Source organism: Panthera tigris, chromosome D3, assembly GCF_018350195.1.
Source record: "Panthera tigris isolate Pti1 chromosome D3, P.tigris_Pti1_mat1.1, whole genome shotgun sequence".
NCBI lineage: Eukaryota > Metazoa > Chordata > Mammalia > Carnivora > Felidae > Panthera > Panthera tigris.
In genome coordinates, this window is record NC_056671.1 from 4,839,608 (window position 1) to 4,861,450 (window position 21,843).

Consider the following 21,843-nt stretch of genomic DNA (forward strand, 5'->3'; position numbering starts at 1 on the left):
GAGTGTTAACACCCTTAGAAATACCCATCCCAGGGGTGCCTGGGTGGCTCAGTAAGTTGAGCATCTGACTTCAGCTCAGGTCGTGATCTCACCGTCCATGAGTTCGAGCCCTGCGTCGGGCTTATTGCCGTCAGCACAGAGCCTGCTTCAGATCTTCTGTCTCCCTCTCTCTCTGCCACTGTCCCACTCACTGTCTCAGAAAGAGAGAAAGAAAGAGAGAAAGAGAGAAAGAGAGAAAGAGAAAGAAAGAAAGAAAGAAAGAAAGAAAGAAAGAAAGAAAGAAAGAAAGAAAGAAAGAAAGAAAGAAAGAAAGAAAGAAAGACCCATCCCAGTAATTCCCCACCTAGCAACCGTGCTGGGGAGATAATCCAGAAATCAGAAAGGAGATCAACGTGGCAAGTAGGTTTGTCACAAGCAAGACTTGTCACGGCAACATACTGCAAGCAAAGTAAAAACCCATCATGAGGGACACAACTAAGCAAATGTTGAAAGCCATACTGTGTGTGTGACATTAAGCACCACGATTTCAACGAACGTGGAGCGTCGCGAGAAAATGCTTACGCTGTGTTGAGTGAAAAAGCAGACATCCAAACTCTCCTTAAATTATCCCAAACCTGCTTAAAATGTAATATGTATTATAATACATAATATGTATCACATAGAACATACACGCATACACACGTAAACACGCACACCATATGTTGACTTTCAGGCTACAGACCTCCGCGTCCTCCCAAACGTGTCCTGTGGGACTGGGTAGGATTTGGATGGAACACAGAAGGGGGAGGCGGGAACTGACTTTCAAGAATTAGCCTCATCGTAAGGAAAGTTTTAGCTGTTGCCACCACCAAGGGGCAATTTATATTTCGACAACGTCAAGCCGTGCAGAAGCGCCATTTCATATGAAATTTAAATTAGTGTCTTGTTGGTTTATTTCCCGTCTCCAAACCAGGAATTTAAATTCTAGGTGAACCTGACCATGAAATAATGGGCAAAAAGGGAACATCTGCCTTGCGCAGCATGACGGTCCCCTTCAGCGGAGCCAAGTGGGCACCCGGCCGACCAGATTCAGGAAGCAAGAGGTAAGTCCAAATTTTACCTTCTTATAAAATGTAGGGGAAGCCCAAGGCAAGGTTTAAATTCTGGCTTATTTACACGCGTGGAACGGGAAGTTAAAAATATATGTAGGTTTTAATAGGCTCTGTTTTCATTGTGGATTGTTGTGTTTTTTTAATCATTTGTGCCAATTAATTTATACCTCTCAAGAACTGATTCACAGGAGATGTAAAGCCGTGCCTCCTCCCTTGTTTATTGTGGCCAAAGCGTGCATTTCATCTGAAATAACAGTGTGGGGTTTACAATCCTGCCCCAACATAACTCAAGCAAAACGCGGCACGAATTTTGTCTGAAAGCTTATATGGAGAGCCATAAAAATCAGCGGGCAGGGCCTCATTTTGTCCTCGAACCAGATCGCAACAAAATATGATACCCGAATTCAGGAGTGTCCTGTAAAGCCATGGGACAGTGCCCTAAGAAACACATCCATGGCCTGAGAAGCGACCACCCCTCGCTTTAATCCCCAAGTGTCACCGTTCTTGGGGCGTCAGGTGTCTACCTGTCACCGCTCTTTTCCCCACTGGCAGGTAGACCAGGTGGCCCAGGCTCTGAATGTGAAATGAGGTCCTATTCAGGCTGCTGATTCCCTCGAGGGCTCTTCACCGCCTGTCGAGTGACGTGGGTCCTGAGAGCATGAACTGAGGGAGTCTTATGAGGCCCAGCCGAACAGGGCTGGTCTCCACCGCCCTCATTATGACCCGGGAGGAGACTCCCGCACGGGCTCGCCGAGAGCACGAGGTGGTATGCCAGAAGGACGCTCTGTACCTCTGGCCGGGAACCTCCCAGAACGACGCAATCCACAGCAAACCGGGAACTCCGGCGGGGGACCCTGAGACCTGAGTGCACGGAACATCGCATCACCGCCGCGTCTGGCACCCGAGAAACATCCCTGGGCCTGTGCCTTGGTTAGGATCGGTGGGACCTACGGTCCCGAGCCCCAAGGCGATGCAGCGTGAACCTGTTTCCACGACAGACTCGTATTTTCGCTCCCGTCGCCAGTCTACCTGGTAGCTTGTTGTCAGTCTTGCGGCCGCTGGTCGCCCACCTGAGGGTCCCGGCCTGTGGCATTCCCAATTCACACCACACGACCCAGGCACGCACGGCCAGGCGTCGAAGGCTCTCTTTCCAGGGTGCCAGGTGGCCACGTCTTTGTAAAGCACCCGCAAGAGACCTTCCTCACTGACCTGTCGGAGTGTGGTCCTAATGGCCGGTCGTTCTCAACCCAGGTGGCTCCACCGATGCACGTGGCAGAGGACACATATATGGGACCTGGGCCTGCCCGCCAAATAGATCCAGATGGGCTCGGGCGGGGCCCAACGTTCTCTACGTGCCCTGGATAATTCGATGGAATAGCAACGAGGAGAGGCACTGCGCTAAAAAGTCAAAGACACTACTGAGCACACAGTAGGTGCTTTGCAAAAATTACATCATTCGTTGCCTTGAGGGCAAGGCTTGGGGTACATGCCCTCAAGTCCGTTAAGGATTAGATATGACTATTCAGACAGTGGCAAGACAAAAGATAGAGACATCATCGTGGCCACCACTCACCTAACCCTTGTGACGCACCAGGCACTATTCTAAGCATCTCACAGGCAGTGACTCTTAATCTTCACAGTCTACTGGTTAGGAGGATTTGATTGTCATCCTCACTGGCCGAGGGGGAAACTGAGGCACGGGGGGTTACGGGACCTGCCTGAGATCACACGGCTGGTAGGCAGCAGAGGTGGAACTCTGTCCAGGCAGGCCAGCTCCAGGGAGAGCTCACCGTCCCAGTCACCACGTTCTGCTGCTAGAGAAAAGCTCGGCAAAGAACATCTACACTGCAAGGGTGCCAGCCATGACTCAAAGGAACGGCCAATGGGCCTCTGGGTCGCCCAGCTCTCAAAGCACAGGATGAGGTCACTAGTTGGACACTGTCCATGAGAGAAAGCAAGGAGCAAAGCTTTTCCTGGCTCTGAGAGAAATCCCTCCGCCGGGCGCTCCGGCAGGGCCCCCGAGGGACACGACAGCACCCCCACAGCCCCACGACAACCCACCGTGAGCGCATCAGCACGCTTCCCGCGGTGCCCCTCCCCGCAAGGTGGCTTGCAGCGACGATAGACAATCAAGGGAAAGCAAGTCTGCAGGCGACAACACCAACGGAGCGTGGGCCGACAGAGCTGACAGCTGGTGGAAAGTCCAGCCTGAGAGAAGAGTGAACTCCAGCTTTTGACCAGAGAGAAACCCACCCTTCGCACTCCCCTCCACGAACAGGCTTTCTTACCCAGCCAGCCCAGGTCTTAGAAGGAGGTAGGTGGCAGGACCCTGGAGATTATATCCTCAGGCAAAATCTGGGGGTACAAATATTCTACGGAGGTGAAAAAAGGCCAACGCCCAATCTAATCTTTAAAACGTAGCCGAGAATATCCGTCTTTTCTTTCTTGACAATTACCACTGCCTTCACGCCGAGAAAGCGCTCCCCGTATCCCAAGATCAAATACACGCTCACAGACTTTCAGCTGGTCGTCTGGGTATGCGCGTGTGGGTCCACATTTTTACCTTTAATTCTTCTCTAACGAGGTATATTTGACAACTAAAACTGTATATGTTTAAGGGGCACAATCCGATGATTGGATGCGCATATACAATTGTGAAATAATCATCACAAAAGCTAATTCGCCTCAGAGGGTGTTGGGTATGTGAATTAGCTTGATTTTTTTCCCCCTTTTTTGGGTAGTGAGACCATTGTAGATCCACCCTCTTTGCAGATTTCGGGAACCACATTTAACTCTTGAATCTCTCATGCTGTCTCACGCGAAGTGAGAATCTGGTGACGGTAATCGGCAGACATTGAATCTGCCAGTGGGAGTTTAAGTGGAATTCGCAGTTTAAGGGAGGGGTATTGAAAAACTTGGGGGTGGAGTCTTTAAAGAAGTAATTAAGTTAAAATGAGGTCACCATGGTGGGCCCTAATCTGGTATGACTGGTGTCCTTATATGGACACGGCCGTGCGTGCACACGCGTGCATACACGCACGCGGGAAAGACCGTGTGAGGACACAGGAGAAGCTGTCTACAGGGCGAGCAGAGAAGCCTCAACGAAATCAACCCGCTGACACCATCATGTTGGGCAGCTGGCCTCCAGAGTTGCGAGGAAATAAATTTCTGTTGTTTAAGGCGCTCGGTTTGTGGGACTTTGTCACGGCGGCCCTTCCTGGCAGCTGGACTTGCCTGTGTCTTGCCTTCCACGTTAACTTCAGAGTCATTGCGTCAAACTGCCCACCCCAGAGCCCAAGCGGACTCGTACCTGGAGGCGAGGCTCTGCGCGTGAGGGTCAGGAACGCCTTTCAACTTTCTGATAGATCTTTCTGTGTGTTTCCGACTCTCCTACAACGAACATGTCTCGCTTATTCAAAAGCTAAGAGAAATATTGACATTTTTCCTTTTAGAAAGAAAGATGCGGAATTTGATTTTAAGTGGTAGACTGAACACACTCATGTCCCCGCATCTCCGCACAGACTCCACAGAAATAAAAGCATACAAGTACAAACAGGGATAAGCCTATTATCTAGAGAAATGGAAGAAGGCCATCCGAAGATAAAATATTTCAACAAATCTCTGGAAGACAACAAGTGGAGGAAAGTGCATTGATGGAGGGGCAAGACAGCAGAGGAAATCTTGCCCTAGAACATTCTGTGTGTGTGCCGCGGAGGGTCTCGGGCTACCGTGCCCACTGGGACCCAGGCTCAATGTTGGCACACGCAGCAAGGACAGGGGGAGACTGAGGCTGAAAACCAGGGGCGTAACTGAATTCTGTAGATGGGACGCCCCCTGCAGACAGACCCCCACCCTGAGTAAAGGCAGAATAGTGATCCCCAGTTGAGACTCAACGCTTCTCTGAGGACACATATGTCCCCTGAGAGGGGACATAGGTGGGACAGCCCTGTGCAACCATGGGGACCAAAGTTACACACCGAGAAAGTAATGCGGGATGTCAGAAGGAGCTGGCCACGGCATGACATACAAGAATAAAGAAAACAAAGTAAGCCCCTACTTGCTAAGCCCCGCTGGCCAGGAGTTTCTGTTACCTGCAGCCAAATGCAATGGTAACTGGTAAGAAAGACAAGTAGGAGGGTGTGTGCATTAACCTCATCGTCCTCTCTTACACAGACCGCCCTGCTGTCCAAATGTGTTCACTCCAGGTGTAGAGCTTGAATAGTGCATAGAATTATAGAAATAATCACAAGCAGAACTGAACGTGGAAATGGCCGGACGTGGCTGACTTTGGGGAGGGAGATCAAAGACACAGAAGGATAGAAGACTATCGCCTTTCTCTGGAAGTTACGCCATTCCATTCTATTTCCCCCCTATGTACGCAGGACCGTGATGATGAGTAGACTTTGTCTGCACAAACCCGGAATTCACCACGGGAGGGGAGGGAAGCATTGAACAGTGTTGGAAACCAGAGCAGGGGAGTGAGGGGAGAGCAGCTTTAGCCTAGACAACGAGGCGTCGTGTCTGCAGGGAAGATGGCCACCTGTCAAAAAAAAGTCTTTCTATCCATAAAATTGCATATGGGCTGCTCAGCCAGGAGCCTCCCCAGCCTTCTCTGCATCTGTATCCAGCTCTGGCCAGTGAAATAAGAATGTAAGTGCTGCATATTACGCTGAAGCCAAAATGACATTTTTTTCCTTCCAGCCGGGAGAAGAGGAGGGGTCTGGGGCCCCCGGTTGTAGCAGAGCCACAAGCTGGAAGGAGCCTGGGCCCCCCCGAGCCTCCACCCAGAGGACAGCCAGCCAACCAGGAACACCCACGTTGGATGTGAACGAGGACTGGCTCAGTGCGCTAAGCCAGTGCTGACATTTGTTTGTTAGAGCAGCCAGTGACCCCTCGCCCAGACACCACGGTACAGGCTGACAATCTGGAGAGCTGTGATCCTGCTTAAATCACACGTCTCTTCCTTCATGTAAACTGGGCTTTTGTTAGCAAGAAGGAGGAAGACGTTCAGAGGAACAAAGCGAGGGGCTGTTAGGCCAACATGAGAAGTTTCCATGGGGCACCAGATGTAGAAAGAGCATTGTTAAACGGATTATATAGATCTTAGTGACAGTAATTTTGACCTCCTATAGGCACCGTCAGCTGTTAAACAGTAGGAAATGTTGATGACCTTGTTCTAATTTCCATTTATATTTATTCTAAATTGCACACCTCAAGAGATTATTTAAATAAAAAAGGGAAATTCACTAAGTGATGCTGACAGGTCAGCCCCTGTCTGGTTGGGAGGCAGCTGATCCTCACTTACTAGAGGCAGAGGGACTACTGGGCTGGACCCCCAGGCCTGTCATCGGCTCAGCTGATGTACTGAGACAAGTCACTTCATCCCTGTGAGATTCAATTTCCCTCCGTGGCAAATGGGGTGTCACCTCCTGCCACCCTCCCTGCCACCTGGAGGGAAACCCCAGTATGCGACTCATTGCTGTATAACTCCATTTACAGGAGTGTCGTATGAGGACCCTCTTTGCTTGGGACTTCTCACCTGCTCAGCCCCGACTTCCCTCTCTCCAGTCATTTCTGATATCAAGTCCCAGAGAACCCATACGGAGTCTAAACAAAAGTGGATTTTAATGGCGGTCAGGGCTGGAGAGTCTACAGGCAGGCTAGCATCAGGCTTGCCTGGATCCGGCATGTCGACGATGTCATCAATGTGAGTTTTCACAAATGTCTTCAACGGGTGAGTGGCTACACAAATGTATACCCACTGGATGGAATGTTACTCAGCAGGAAAGAAAGCAGAGGAACCGACAGATACACGACCTGGGTCAGTTTCACATGCATGATTCCGAAAGTCCGAAGGCAACCTCAGAAAGCCGCCTACTCTATGGTGTCACGTATGTGACATTCTAGAACCATTACGACTGGAAAGATGGAGAATAATAGGTCACAGACTGCTAGGAACTATGGGATGGGGAGGGTGTGGCAACCAAACATTGTTTTAAGTATCAGGATGGGTCTGATGGAACCGTTCTGTATGCTGGTTGTGACAGTGGTCACACAAAGCTATGCATGGGTCAAAAACTCACTGCACGATAGACCAAAAAGGGAAATTTTTACTGAAAGTTAATTTTAAAAGTTTTTTTAAGATGCATTTTTATCCATCCCTCTGCTCTTTTCTGTGGAGCTGGTTTTATTCTCAATCTGCACAGCAGAGCACAATTAGCATCACCAAGCCTCACATTTTCCTTCCTTCACATCCAACAAGACCAGCGAGGCTTTCTTTCCCCCAGTTTTCCGGGAAGAAGGCAGTGGGGCATCGCCTTGGCTCTGATGGGTCACATGCCCATCCCTGAACCAATCACTATGGCCGGAGGAATGGCCTGTTCTGATTGGCTCAGCCAAAGTCATGTGTCTCTTCCGGGGAGCCTGGAAGGAGGTAGATGGAGGGGGTTCCCTCAAAGCATCATAGGGGTACCATTTTGACAAGAACAAGGGTGTTTTTTGTAAGAAGCAACACAAAAATCCACTCAGTTACCCAAATGGAACAATCTCCACCAGGTCAAGGCTGATTTCTTTACTTAAACCTTCTCAACACAGTTGGTGTTGAAGAAAAGAAATCAGGAATACACCTGGGGTCACAAACCAGGCGTTTTAGCCATTACCCTGGCCTTTTATTTTTTAATGTTTATTTATTTTTGAGAGAGAAAGAGAGACAGATCACAAGCGAGGGAGGTGCAGAGAGAGAGGGAGAGAGAGAATGTGAAGCAGGCTCCAGGCTCTGAGCTGTCAGCACAGAGCCTGACATGGGACTCGAACCCACAAACTTCGAGATCATGACCTGAACCGAAGTCAGATGCTTAACCGACTGAGGCACCCCCAAATGAGTTACCCAAAGCAAGTACGGATAAGCGGGTTGCATCTGAGACGCGTAGGCAGAGGCGCTGACAGCTCAGAGAAGCTATGTTCTACATTCGAACCAGAACTTTCTTCAAATGCAGAAAAAAAGAGCCAAGTGCTGTAGAGTGAGTGTGTGCCTGTCGAGTGAAGTAGACGCAGCCGAGTTAGTTCTGCACAGCGTTTCCATTGCTATATTTGCATTTGCAACTGGCATCGTGCAATCAAAACATGGGTGGCAAACCGCATTAACAGAATGAAAGATAAAGATCCTACGGCCACCTCCTCAGTCGGCTGAGCATCAGACTTCAGCTCAGGTCATGACCTCGCGGTTTGTGGGTTCGAGCCCCGCGTCGGGCTCTGTGCTGACAGCTCGGAGGCTGGAGCCTGCTTTGGACTCTGTGCCCCTCCCCCACTCAGGCTCGCTCGCTCGCTCTCGCTCTCTCCCTCTCAAAAGTAAACAAACATTAAAAAAATTATTTTAAGAAAATCCTATGGCTACCTCAACCGATGCGGAAAAAGCACTGAACGCACACAGTGAAACAGCACTAACACAGGCTGGCGTGGGTCCGCCCCAAATCATTCATGGAGTATCTTTCCTTCTCTCTCTTATTTTTTGCTACTATTCAAACCTGCCAAGTACCTATAGGAAAGGAAACAAATGTCTAGTCCTTATGGCTGGTCCTTCGAGACTCTGTTTTCACGAATCGTTAAGACTGTTTTTTAAGGGTTAAGGGTTTGAACAGCATGATCTTAAACGTCTCTCCCACAATCCTCGTGACTATCTGATTGCTTGAAAACCCCTTTCCGCCTCCTGTACAACAACAAACTTGAGCCCATTTTCTGTCTGAACTAATTTCTCGCAACAATCGAGCAAGTAAATGATCGCCCGGATGCAGGGAGTGAAGAGCTGTGACCGGGAAAGGCAAGCAGCGGGTACAGCCTACTTCTGAGGAACAAATCCACATTTAAAGAATTGATAACAATGAAAATAAGTACATATCGTTGTTCATTTGCCAGATGGAGGTCATATGTGTTGCCAACTCTCAGAGAAAGAACAGATCAGTATTGATTGGGAAATTAGCACAAGTTTATCATTAGTAGTAGCCAAAAATGAAATATTGGTGATAATAGTGATAACTAGGGACTGTCCTGTGCCCACAACGGGCCAGTCACTGGTTAACTGCTTTATGTGTATTAGCTCTTTACGCATTTATTCTTTACACGATTCTGTGAGATCGGGCATTATTCTCATAATGTTTTATCATTAATACAATCATTGACGTCATTTTGTAGTGTTGTACCCATTTTACAGGTTTTTTTAAAAAGAAAGGCACAGAGATGTCAAGACACATGCCTCGGGTCACACAGCACATAAGGGGTGGAGTCCAGGCTCCTGGAATCTGTAATGCTTCTGCTTATTTCCCTCCGGTTAGGTCCCACGGCTGCAATGGCACAGACTCAGTCACCTGCTTTCTCCCAAAGCAAATAAGGGCTCCATTATTGCTTTTGACTGATAATATGACTCAGAAGTCTGCAGGGTAAAACCTATAAAGAACACAATGGAAGGAATGGAACCTTCCTCCCCACAGTGGCCTGGGGGCGATGCAAGGAGCCCCTGTCACAGGTAAACTCGCTTTTCAACAAGAGATCTGGGGGGCCCAATGGGGACAAAACAAAAACAAAAACCTCTCAGCCCCTCTTTTCTCGGATTTAATTCAGCGCTTATTCGGTGTGGGCAGAGTCAGCCTGAGAAGGAAGGGGCACGGGGCCGGACGGCACTTCTGGAGGTGGCGGCAGGTGCTGGGGACGCCCCGGGGCGCCCGCCCCCAGCCCAGCTGCCCCCTGACCCCCGGGCCCCTCTGCGGTCGCCTGCTCAGGGACCAGGGGCTCGTGCGCGGCAACACTGCCACCTAGCGGCCGAGGTTGTCGCGGCCGGTTGACAGCAGGTGGTCGGTTACCGTTTCCAGATGGGAAACCCAGCCTTGGGGCGATTTGGGGATGCGCGCCTGGGCGCACCGCTGCTTCCTCACGCAACGCCCTTTAAACGAGCACGGTGACTCCACATCGCGGGACTCTTGCTGGCAAGTCACGGCCCAGCGCAGGCGGACTCCAGTGACAAGGGTGTCTCCTCCTCCGCGACCCCTGCGGCGGCCGCTGAGCCCTGGGAGGGGAGCGCGCACGCTGGGGAGGGGACCCGTGCCCCCGCGACCTTGCGCACACCCGCGGCCCGCAATGGGCCAGCAATCCTGCCCAGCCCCACCTCCTTTCTCCCCGACGAATCTCACCGCGCCCAGGAAACGACTGGGGCCTGGATGGGTCGCAGCCTTCCAGGGAAATCTGGTGGTTTTACCAAAAGGCCTCTTCTTCCTTTATTTCGTCTGCATTCGCAGAGGAAACCCCTCTCTCTGACCTCCACCTGTCCCTGCTCTTCCTCTCACAGACCACCTGAGTGCCGAGGTCCCCACACCCCAGGGTGGGAGTGGGTGGGGTTCGATGTGAAAACGCCCGTCCCAGTAGAGATGAATCCAGCCTGCGGCCACCGCACAGCCCCCCGGCTCTGAGGGAACTGTCCCCATGGAATTAACAAGCTCATCACCCAGCCTCAATCCAGCCTGAGGCCACTCAGGCCCAGCCCATGCTCCTGGCTTCCTTGGAAACCCCCCAAACCAGAGGGGTGGGGGGCAGGGGAGCCCCATCTCCAGAGCAGGCCACCTGGGCTGGAAAAATCAGCCTGCCTCTCCGCCAGCTGGTGCCCACGGCCAGCACCTTGGCCCCTCCCCCAGGAACATGTGAGAGAGGGAGACAGGAGTGTGGTCCTCAGGGCTTGTGGTGTCAGATGGGCTGGGTCAGGCATGTTCATCTGCCTTCACCGCTTGTGGATGGCCAGCCTCTCCCGGCGTCCTCACACAGCAGAGAGAGGAAGCTCCTTATAAGGGCACTGATCCCATCATGGGGGCCCCACCCTCATGACCTCATCCATCCCGAAACACCCCCACAGGCCCCACCTCCTCATTCTGTCACACGGGAGGTCAGGGCTTCAATCTGTGAATTCTGAGGGCGGGGGTGGGGGCACAGACACCAAGTGCATAACCGCCATTCATCCTTCAGGAGCTCACTGAGCGCCCGCTGTGGGCAGGTCCTGGGCAGAGCGCTGGGATCACCGTGCACAATGGCCTGACGCAGCCTCGCCCTGCTGGAGCTCGGTCTCACCTGGGGCATGAGCATAAATGAGCCATTCCAGAAAGAAAAGCAAGCATCGTGACAGCTGGATGCACGGAGGAAGGGCACATAACGCAACCTGACGGAACCAAAACAGATCGAACCCTACCGGCAAGGCTAACTCATGTCTGCCAAAACCCCCATCCGGCTGCAACCTCACAATGTGACCTCAGCTGGACACAGGGGCCTTGCGGACGAAATCAGGTCATGTTGGAGTAAATCCAATGATTGGTGAATTTTTAAAAGGAAAGACAGGGATTATCACAGACACGGAGAAGACGGCCGTGTGGACCTGGAGGCAGAGATCACAGGGATGTGTCCCCATGCCAAGGAATGTCTGGGCCCCCCAGGAGCCAGGGAAGGGCATGGGGCGGGGCGGGGGGACTTTCCCTCCATGCCTCCAAAAGGAATGAACCCCGCCAGTACCATGAGCTTGGACTTCTGGCCTCCAGAGCTGTGAGACCATACGTTTGCGTTATTTTAAGCCCCCCAGTTTGTGGTCATTTGGTCCGGCGGCTCCAGGAATCTAACGCAGCGTCCAAAGGACAAACGGAATGAAGCAGGTCAAGGGGTGGGAAAGAGAGTTGTGGGCGGAGGACAAGAGTGCCGGCAAAGGGCAGAGGTGGGGGACACGGAGACCCGCTGAGGGGCAGTGTGGCTGCAGCAGGTGTGGGAGGAGGAGAGAGAGATGCAGACCGGGCTGGAGAGGAAGCAAGATCCGGGCCACGCAGGGCCAGCTGGTGCCTGGCCTCCATCCCAGGGGCAAAGGGAAGGCACCAAAGTGGCTGACGTCAGGGCAAGGGGAACGTGGCATCATTCAATGCAGTTCAGCCAGCCATCGGCCCGGAATAATGGAGAAGGGACCAGAAGCAGAAATAAGCCGGAATGCCAAAGGTCCTGCTGGTCAAGGAGGGGGGCGACCTTGTTACGTAAGTGACCCGAAGACGCCCCCGAAAGTTGGCCTCCATATCTTTCCCATTACCTCAAAGATGGCTGGTGCGAAACTCCATTTCTTACACTCTAGTTCCTTTAAATATAGCCCAAATCGGCATATTTTTAGCCACTCGGAGCCTGCTTGCTTTGCATATCCCGTGAAACTGCACCCAACATCTGCTACCCATGAATAAGAACCAACCCTGGGCTATAAAAGACCCCAAGCCTCCGCCGTCCTTCAGAGCCCGGGACCCGGAGACTCCCACCGTGCTGCTGTCTAGTTCCCTATCTCCCCTTCTCCCCAGGAGCTCTCATCCCCTCCTTCCACCTGGGCGGGGGGGCCTCTGTTTCTGGAAGGGTCTCCCACAGTGGGGGACTTCCCCGCTCATGCATCCTGGCTGAGTGCAAACCAAAGAAAGCTCGTGGGTGCTGCCATCCCACGGTCACGTGGTTTTGTTTGCTGGGCGCCGATATCCCCAAACTCGCGGCCATCTATTCTGCAAAAAGGCTGCCGGGACGGAGGGAAGGTGCAGGAGACGGTGGCAGGCCGTGGAAACGGACTGGATGTGGCAGAGGGGAGAGGGCGAGAGAAAGAAGTCAGGGCTCGGCTCGGTGTGGGCAAGGGCGAGGCCGGGGCGGTCCCTGAGAGGGGACAGGGCACCGGGGAAGCTGAGCTCTGCGTGGGGCACAGTGATATCAAAACACGTGTGAGCCCCCATGCCCATGGGGATGTGAGGGAGATACGGAAGCCCCTGAGCACGAGAAGTTGGGGCGCTGTCAGAGGGAGGTGGTGACTGAGGTCATTGGAAGAAAGGGCAAGAAGCCTGCAGAGTGGGAAGAGGGGCCCTCCCTGGGGGGGGGAGGCCCTGCGATGCACGAGTCTGGCAGGTGCCGAGACGCCTGCAAGAATACCAAGAGAGGCGTCCTGGGACGGGCAAAGGAAGCAGCAGGCCGCGCAGTGAGAGCCAGGCTTTGCGGGGGCGGAGGGAGCTGTCCCTGAGAAGCAGCTCCGAGGACCCCCGGGGCGGGGGTGGGGGCAGTTTCAGCAGAGGGGTGCCAGCAAGAGGCACGATGGTGATGGTGCAGAACGCAAGGAAGGGCTGCACCGAGAGCAGACGGTGTCCCAGAACTGAGGCCGTGAAGAGACGGTCAGAACAGGACTTAGCGGGTCTGGTCCCAAACCTTCCTGCTGGCTCCAGATCACTCCTTTCTGACATCCCCGGTGGAGACAGAGGTGGAGTCCCTCCCGGGCCTGCCACTGAGCCTTCCCTGCGGAATCTGGGGCACAGCCTCAGGGCCCCGAGCCTTTGGCTTTCCTCCAATCTCCCAATCCCTAACTCCTGCCACCCCCTCCAAACAGCATCAGGCTGATGTTTACCACTCAGGTTGCCATGACAACGGAATGTCAGAGTGTGTTCCATCTTGAGCTCATACCGTCTTCGCTGAAAACAGGTCAATGAGGAGGGCACGTAGCTTTTCCAGCAGAATCTGAAATACTGAAAGAGAGAATGTGGAGCCCAAGACCAATCACTCAAGGAAAGAGTAATTCTTCTCCCCCAGATAATGAACACATCTCAGATCGATTCTTCTGAAGTTCAAAGGCACAGGCGTAGGCCAAGTGCCAGACCCTTCGCAGTCTTTTTCCTACAATTAGGTATTTGTTAGTTGCCTTCCCAATACCTATCTCTCTCCTTTCCCTTTGGGGAAAACTTTGGTGGTCCCGTGACCCAACGCAGTAGCACTAAGGAATCTAGAAACACTCGGACGTGTGCAGAGGCTCCCAAAAGAGTCCTCCCCTCATCCCAGGGACACTGTGGTGGGGGGATGCGAGCTCAGGAACCACCGAGGGATGTCACCACACTGAGCGGGACCCAGGGCCACGGGCTGGAGCCAACACCGGGAAAGCCAGCCAGAAGCCAGCGAGAAACCAGGCCCTTAGGGATACAGTCTGAGCTGCGATCAAGCCACCCCACCTCCTGTGTGAGGAGATGTGGTGTATATACACAATGGAATTTTACCCGGCGATGAAAAGGAGTGAGATCTTACCATCTGCAACAACGTGGATGGAGCTAGAGCGTATTATGCTGAGCGAAATAAGTCAGAGAAAGACAAGTATATGATTTCACCCATTTGTGGAATTTAAGCAACAAAACAGAGGACCATAGGGGAAGGAAAAATAAGATAAAAACAGAGGAGACAAACCACGAGAGACTTAAATATAGAGAACAAACGGAGGGCTGCTGGTCAGGTGTTGGGTGAGGGGATGGGCATTAAGGAGGGCACTTGTTGGCATGAGCACTGGGTGTTATATGCGAGTGACGAATCACTAAACCCTCTTCCTGAAATCATTATTACACTATGTGTTAACTAACTTGGATTTAAATTAAAAACAACAAAAGAAGAGCCCACGGCACCCTGTGAGGTTCCATGACTTGTGTATAAAGAGAAACTCCCCGGGGCTCCTGGGCGGGTCGGTCGGTTGAGCGTCCGACTTCGGCTCAGGTCATGATCTCGCGGTCCGTGAGTTCGAGCCCCGCGTCGGGCTCTGTGCTGACCGCTCAGAGCCGGGAGCCTGTTTCAGACTCTGTGTCTCCCTCTCTCTCTGCCCTGCCCCCACTCGAGCTCGCTCTCTCTTTCTCTCTCTCTCTCTCTCTCAAAAATAAACATTAAAAATAAAGAGAGAGGGGTGCCTGGGTGGCTCAGTCAGTTGAGCGTCCGACTTCGGCTCAGGTCACGATCTCGCGGTCCATGAGTTCGAGCCCCGCGTCGGGCTCTGTGCTGACAGCTCAGAGCCGGGAGCCTGTTTCAGATTCTGTGTCTCCCTCTCTCTGACCCTCCCCCATTCGTGCTCTGTCTCTCTCTGTCTCAAAGATAAATAAACGTTAAAAAAAAAATTTAAAAATAGAGAGAGAGAGAGAGAGAAACTCCTACTCAGAAGCCAGTGAGCCAGAAGTCGGAAAAAGAAAACCGAAAGGTCCTTTAAAAACAACAAAAAGGGTAAGGAGCAAAATACAAGAGGTGAACACCCTCTTGCGTCATAAACGTGAGCCAGCCTCAGATCAGATAAGAGAGGCCCCACGGTTCTGGAATTCTTTGCAAAAAAATGTCACATCCCTGATCAATGACTCTCAAATGCCACCATCCATGCATTCAAATAATAATTCTTTGAATGTCTAATGAATAAATACATTGACAAACAGATTACTTTCTAATCATTTCTCCCATGTTGCCACTTCTTCCAGACACTCAGACCCAAAACACGCCCATCTGTACTGGAAAATCGCTCCCGTCTCCATCAAGCAGGTGCTGTGACCGTCGTCCTGCTCCTGGCCGGTGCGAGAGGCTCCCGGCACGGTCCCTCATTCTACGGAGCATCAAAACGCTCGCGCTTTCATGAGCATTCAAAAGGCTTCTCATCAGTTGCGATATCGTGCTTTCCTCTGGGCTTCAAGTGTGTGTGTTTTTACCTTTACCCATATGTTGCCAGGACATGAAAATCAAAAGCAACTGGCACATGTGTCCTGAGAAATCGTTTGCATTCCTTCCGCAATTTGCACAGATTGCAAATGCAACAGAGCAGCTGCCGCGGGCTGGTGACGAGCTACCTCCGCGGACAGGACCCCACACGTCCCCTCCGTCTTGCGCTTCTGGCAGATAAACTTTGCACACCCACAAGCCCAGAACAGGAACTGGCCCGAAGGAGTTTTGTTCGAATCCCACTGACGTTGGGGGGACTCCCCCCCCCAAATTAGGAGATGCCACATCTTATTTTTTAGGTTGACCGAAGTCCAAAGGACCAGACTTTAGAGTCTGGTCCGGGTCGGGTGGGGCTGTGGGGACACGAGGTCACTCACCCCTGGCAGGAATAAAACTGATAATTTGGAAAACCCATCCAAGACTAATGTGCACATGGCCCAGGATTGAGTGGCACCACATGTCAGGACTTATCCCACTGATACGCCCGCACACGTGTGAAATGACACAAGGCCCTTCTTGGAGGTGAGTGAACCAGCTTCTGTGCCAGGCACTGTCTAAGCGCCCTCCGTGTGCTAGCTCATTCCAGAGTCTCCACCGTAGATGGAAGAAGGCACTGCTACCCTCAGCCCCCCTGAAAGACGAGGGGACTGCGAGGCACGGGGAGGTGAAGTCATTTGGCCAAGCGCTTCTGTAGTGACCGAAGCCTGGAGCCAAGCCAGGTGCCCATCAGGAGAGCAGTGACCACGTCGGTCGTGAGCCATCACGCGATAGAATGTGAAATGGCATCATGTGAGAGACACCGGTCTCCACGACGGCCCCCGTGCGGAGTGAAAAACAAGGTGCCAACAGTCTTCGTCATTTACCACGATTTGAGAGGGAAAACGCAAAGTATATGCAGCACTGTTTTACACATAGAAAAATACAGTGACATGTTTTTGCAAGGGTGAGGTCTCTCTCAACACCCGGGGGTGGGGGTGGGGGTGGGGGGGCACCTATGGGCTGCCTGAGCAAAAGGAAAGTGGATTACTGGACGGCCAAAAGGTAGGGCGGGATTTTTTTTTATTATTACAACCGTTACAATCACTTTTTGTTTTCATTAGAATCATTCTGAGAACGTATCTCGTCTTCCCCTATTTGAACAGGTTCGTTGAGGCATACTTTGCCTACCCTAAAATGCACCCATTTGAACTGTACGATTCGACGTGAGTTTATACAGTGGTGCAACCATCCCGGCCATCATCCCCCTTTTTTTTTTTATAATGTTTTTTTTTTTTATTTTTTTAATGTTTATTTATTTTTGAGACAGAGAGAGACAGAGCATGAACAGGGGAGGGTCAGAGAGAGGGAGACACAGAATCTGAAACAGGCTCCAGGCTCTGAGCTGTCAGCACAGAGCCCGACGCGGGGCTCGAACTCACGGACCGTGAGATCGTGACCTGAGCCAAAGTCGGCCGCCCAACCGACTGAGCCACCCAGGGGCCCCTATCATCCCCTTTTAGAATGCTCCCGTTACCCCCAAAGAGTTCGTCGGCAGCCGACCCCCACTCCCACCCACAGCCCCGGGCAGCTGCCAATCTGCAGTGTCTCTGGAGTCTGGCCTGTTCTAGAAATGCCTGCACATACGTAGCCACCTGGTGCACAGACTTCTGTGTCTGGCTTCTTCACTCAGCATGATTGTGTGCAAGGCAACCACGTCACTGAGGCAGAAGCACCATCTTCTCTTTTCTCCCACGGTCCACACTGGCCCTGCAACTAGGCTGCTTCCTGTTTGGGGCAACGATGAATAAAGGTGTTGTGAACGTCTATACCCAAGTCTGTTTCTCTTCGGTAGCCACCTAAGGCCGGAAGGGCTGAGCCATAAGGTGGGGGTTTGCTTAACCGTTTCCCAAGCTATCCCACTGCCACCAGCCGTGTAAGCGGGTTCCAGTTTGTCCACATCCTCACCAACACTTGGTTTCGTCAGCCTTTTTTTTTTTTTTTTTTTTTATTCTAGCTATTCCATTGCTTGTGTGACCGTGACCCGCTAGGGTTTTCACTGGCATTTCCCCAGTGACTAATCATGTTGAGGATATGTTCTGCCACAGGGAAAATTAACTTTAAAAGAAGTCTGAGGGGCTCCTGGGCGGCTCCGTCGGTTAAGCGTCTAACTCTTGCCTTCAGCTCAGGTCACGGTTCGTGAGTTCAAGCCCTGCATCAGGCTCTGCGCTGACAGTCCGGAGCCTGCTTGGGATTCTCTTTTTCTTCTTCTCTCTCTGCCCCTCACCTCTCTCTCTCTCTCTCTCTCTCTCAAAATAAACAAATAAACTTTAAAAAAAAAAAAAAGTGTGAATCCGAAATCAACATATAGAAACTGACAAATCTCACATAAAAATCAGGAACTCTGGTTTCTCTCCCCAAAATCAGACAAATCTGACAATCCTGGGTGGGCATTCCATGCAGACCCCACACCTCTCTTCCAGAACTCCTGGCTTCTGACTCTTCTGACTTAGAAAGGCAATACAGAGTACACACTGCCTGTGAGCAAAATCCTTAGTGGGGTCTGGGGTGCCTTTCATCAAACACGTCAATGGTTCTAAAGTCAAAGATGTGAACATTCGGGGCGCCCGGGTGGCTCAGTCAGTTATGGGTCCAGCTCTTGATTTCAGTTCAGGTCGTGATCTCACGGTTCACGATTTCCAGCCCCACACGGGGCTCTGTGCCGACAGCACGGAGCCTGCTTGGGATTCTCTCTCTCTCCCTCTCTCTCTGCCCCTCCCCTGCTCTTGCTTTCTCTCTGTCTCTCAAGATCAATAAACAAATTTTAAAAATAAGAAGATATGCACATTCATCCTTAGTGCAATAAAGTTATTAAATGAGTTCAGATAAGTTCTATCACCAAACGAGTCTGTTGAAAGTTTACCCAAAACATGCTAGTTTTCAGCGCTTTAAGGATGTGGAGTTGCAAACAAGAAATGATGGGTCAAAATGCCTGCTCTCCCCCCAGCGGGGGTGGGCCATCCAGTCCCCGGGGACGGGTTTTCGCATGTCCCACCGAGGCACACTGTGTTATTCAAGCAGGCTTGTGATTCGTTCACGCACATCTATTTTCTATTTAAGTTGGTCAGTGATGCCGAGATCCACTCAGCTCCCGGGAGTCGGAACATTCCCTGAACTTAAAGCCAGGAAGGAGAACACGCCCGAACTCTTTACGCAGCAAACACACCCGTCCCCTTTCCTGGCTGAGCTCACCCTGGCAATCCCGCCCGGACCCCCTCGCCTCCTATCCAGCCCCACAGGCGGCCCCACGCACTAATAAAAGCTGACTGCTTCAAAGCTACTGGCAAATCTTATTAAAGTAATCCCCCTCCCTGAACCCAGATTATTACAGCCACCTTTATGGTAGAATAAAAATTAATTTTCTCAGCTATAATAAGAACGATAAGAATGAATCACTTGGGACCAAATAAAGATTACAATTAGCCTAACAGAATAAATCTAAATTTAACACAGGCCAGCGATTTCTCTGCTCCTATCTCCTCTACGGCGCCTGTATGAATGAGACCGTGGGGTTAGACTCCCTCACCGGCTGAGCCGTTGTCGATACGGTTCCAGCACGGGGCTCCAGGAGGAAGGCCAGGATCCAAGTTCTGGAGGCTGAGTTCAGGACTCAGACGGAAAAATGAGTTGTGCTGCCCCAGGACCAGGAGCTCCCTTCTGGACCGCTGCGGACAGGTGGGATGATCAGCCCCTCGGCATCCATACCCCATCTGGTAACCACACTCCAGCTTTCTGTAGGGAAATAATACCTCCTCCCTCGCCCCCCATTTCAGGTAGTGACAATTCCACTGTCTTGGCATTTGACCCAAGCCTGGACGATCAGAGAGCCAGGACAGGCCAGAGCTGATGAGGCACAGGACTTCTGTTTTAAATATTTGGCAAGGACTCTTTCTTCTCTCCAGGCTTCAGTGAGGCCATCTCACGCCCAGAAGGATGCATAGAATAAAGCCCGTCCTCAGAGGAAATCCAAGACAAGGAGAGATATTAGGTCCTGGAAACACTATTTGAACTGCTGAATCAAGCCATACCTGAAGCTTTGCCCCTCTGCTTTTCAGCTATATGAGCCAATGCATTCCTCCTGTCCCTGTTTAATGATGTCTTGAAACCCAAAAATGTTCTTCCTGATATCATCACTTCCCAGTATTTCATAGGAAAATGAGCCCATCATTAAACTGGGCCCTCTGTGATAATAAAGAGGGCCTTCTGTGCATCCTCAGAGGGCTGGGGGAAACAGGATTTCACCCACCAGGACACACACCCAGATCTAGGTCCCAGGCAAATGACAAAGCAGGGGAGCATGGCTGTCCAATGGACACGGTGGGTGGGCATTCAGGGCTACCTAGACAGTAAGCCCGGCTTCCTGCCGGACCAGGGGTTCTGCTCTCCAGCAGAAGGGAGCCCCAGCTTCCCAGGTGTGGGCTGTTGGCATTCCCAGGCAATTCTGATCAACGTCTGGCACTCCAGGGCCATCCTACCTGGTACCAAACAGCCTGACGATTCCCCCACTAACAAGGCTTCCCTCTCTGACCAGCAAACCTGGGCAGCATCCCTCCATGAGATGCAAACCCCACACTGCCTGATGGCCAGGACCCTGCACGTCCCGCCACAGGACCCACGGGAAGACGGGGCCTGGTCTTTATCTCCCTTCTTCCTCCCCAGCTTTTAAGTTTCCTCTTTCCCCCGAAAACCCTGTGACCTTGGAGAACTCATCTTATACCCTAGTGGACAACAAGTGGCCAGACAGACAGATCCAGCCTGAGTGACAAAGAACACACGAGGTTCTGAAAGCCCTCCCTCTGGGGAATCTCAGGCCCAGGCTGTTCCAGTGGACAACAATCCCACCCTCCTGCTCTTTTGTGGCTTGAACAGAGCTCCCGCCTCAGGGTCCAGCCTCTCTGCCTTCAGAGAGAAAGCCCACCCGCGAGCAGTGGTGAACAGGAGGGCAGCCCAGCCCCACCCTGGGTGGCACAGGGTGAGTGCCATCTTGGCAGGAAGAGAGGTCTGAGGTCCCCATTAGCCGCAGGATCTATGATGGGTCAAGGTCAGCCTGCGGCCAGGAGAAAAGAGGCAGGGAGTGTGACCAAACCAGAAGAGAAGCAGTGTGACTCAGAACCAAATGGTCCTCATGGGGCTTTGGACCTCAGACGGCACCCTCTTCGACGGGGAAGAGTTAGGAACTACGAAAGCAGAGGGGTCTATTGGGGGGCCTCATTATTTCCCCCTTTCCTTCCCTCCACCGTCCTTCTCGCTTTGTGGATGAAACCGCCTGTCGTCACCATCACTAACGGCCCCTACTGCGCGCTGCTGTCCCCATGCACCCAGCTGAGCCACATCCTCGCCGCCTCGGCAGAGCCTGCATCAACCCGGGAGGTTTGGTCGTGGGAACTGAACTCTCCCCAGCTCACAGGTGAGGACACCGACACCAGAGGGGGGCTGGCTCTTGTCCAAGGTCACCAGCTGTCAGATTCCCTAACCTGCGCCCCTCCCCGGCTGCCTGGAAAACCAGGGTCACTGATGGCCTCTGGGGACACTCAGGGGACCCTGGAGGGTCAGTGCCGGGGGGGGACATCAAGGATGCCCCGCCCAGTGCCGTTCCGGCATTCCCTTCTTGACCCCAGAAGCAACCCCTTTCCTGAACTTGGGAGTTAATCAGAGCTGCTGCGTCTGTCTTCACTTGGATTACAGGATATAATGTCTCCTTACGCTGGGATATGTTGTCCCACATCCGGAATTTTAAGCTTCGTATAAATAATATTATGCTCCACTCCTCTGGCATCCGCATCATCCTCACAACACATTCGTGAAGTTCACAGGTACTGATGCACGTTGTGTCACCCACTCACTCGGCTACCATATAGCATTGCATTGTATGGAAATGCCATATGGACCCATTCTCCTGCTGGATATGTAAGTCGGTTCCAAGTTTCTGCGATGATACACGTTGTTTTAAGAAACAATCCTCGTAGATGTCTCCTTGTTGACCTCTGCATTTCCACTTCCTGGAAGTGGTGTTCTGAGTTGTTTAGGGAAAGAACAACTTCCTCACAGGGAAAGCCAATGACGCGAACCACTAAGAACTCTCTAGGCCAGCCCTTGTGTCACGCCCGCCCACCCCTCTCAGCAGCCCCAGAAGGTCAAGGCTCCCAGGGCACAGCCGGCAGGCGAGGTGACTGGCCAACAGCCATCCTGGAAA

The 21,843-nt window shown here is 52.1% G+C and overlaps 1 protein-coding gene across 2 annotated transcripts in view; it reads right to left on the reverse strand.

Moving 5' to 3' along the window:
* Positions 1-21,843, reverse strand: part of LOC102961648 (transmembrane protein 132B) — a 326,995-nt gene that overhangs the window by 222,315 nt on the left and 82,837 nt on the right. The window contains exon 1 of one of the 2 annotated variants that reach the window (XM_042961914.1): positions 13,516-13,585. The exons of the other annotated variant lie outside the window; for it this stretch is intronic. Coding sequence (XP_042817848.1) covers positions 13,516-13,558 — 43 coding nt within the window. The 5' untranslated portion in view covers positions 13,559-13,585. Of the gene's footprint in view, positions 1-13,515; positions 13,586-21,843 lie in introns of those variants that run through there. 2 annotated transcript variants of the gene reach the window in all.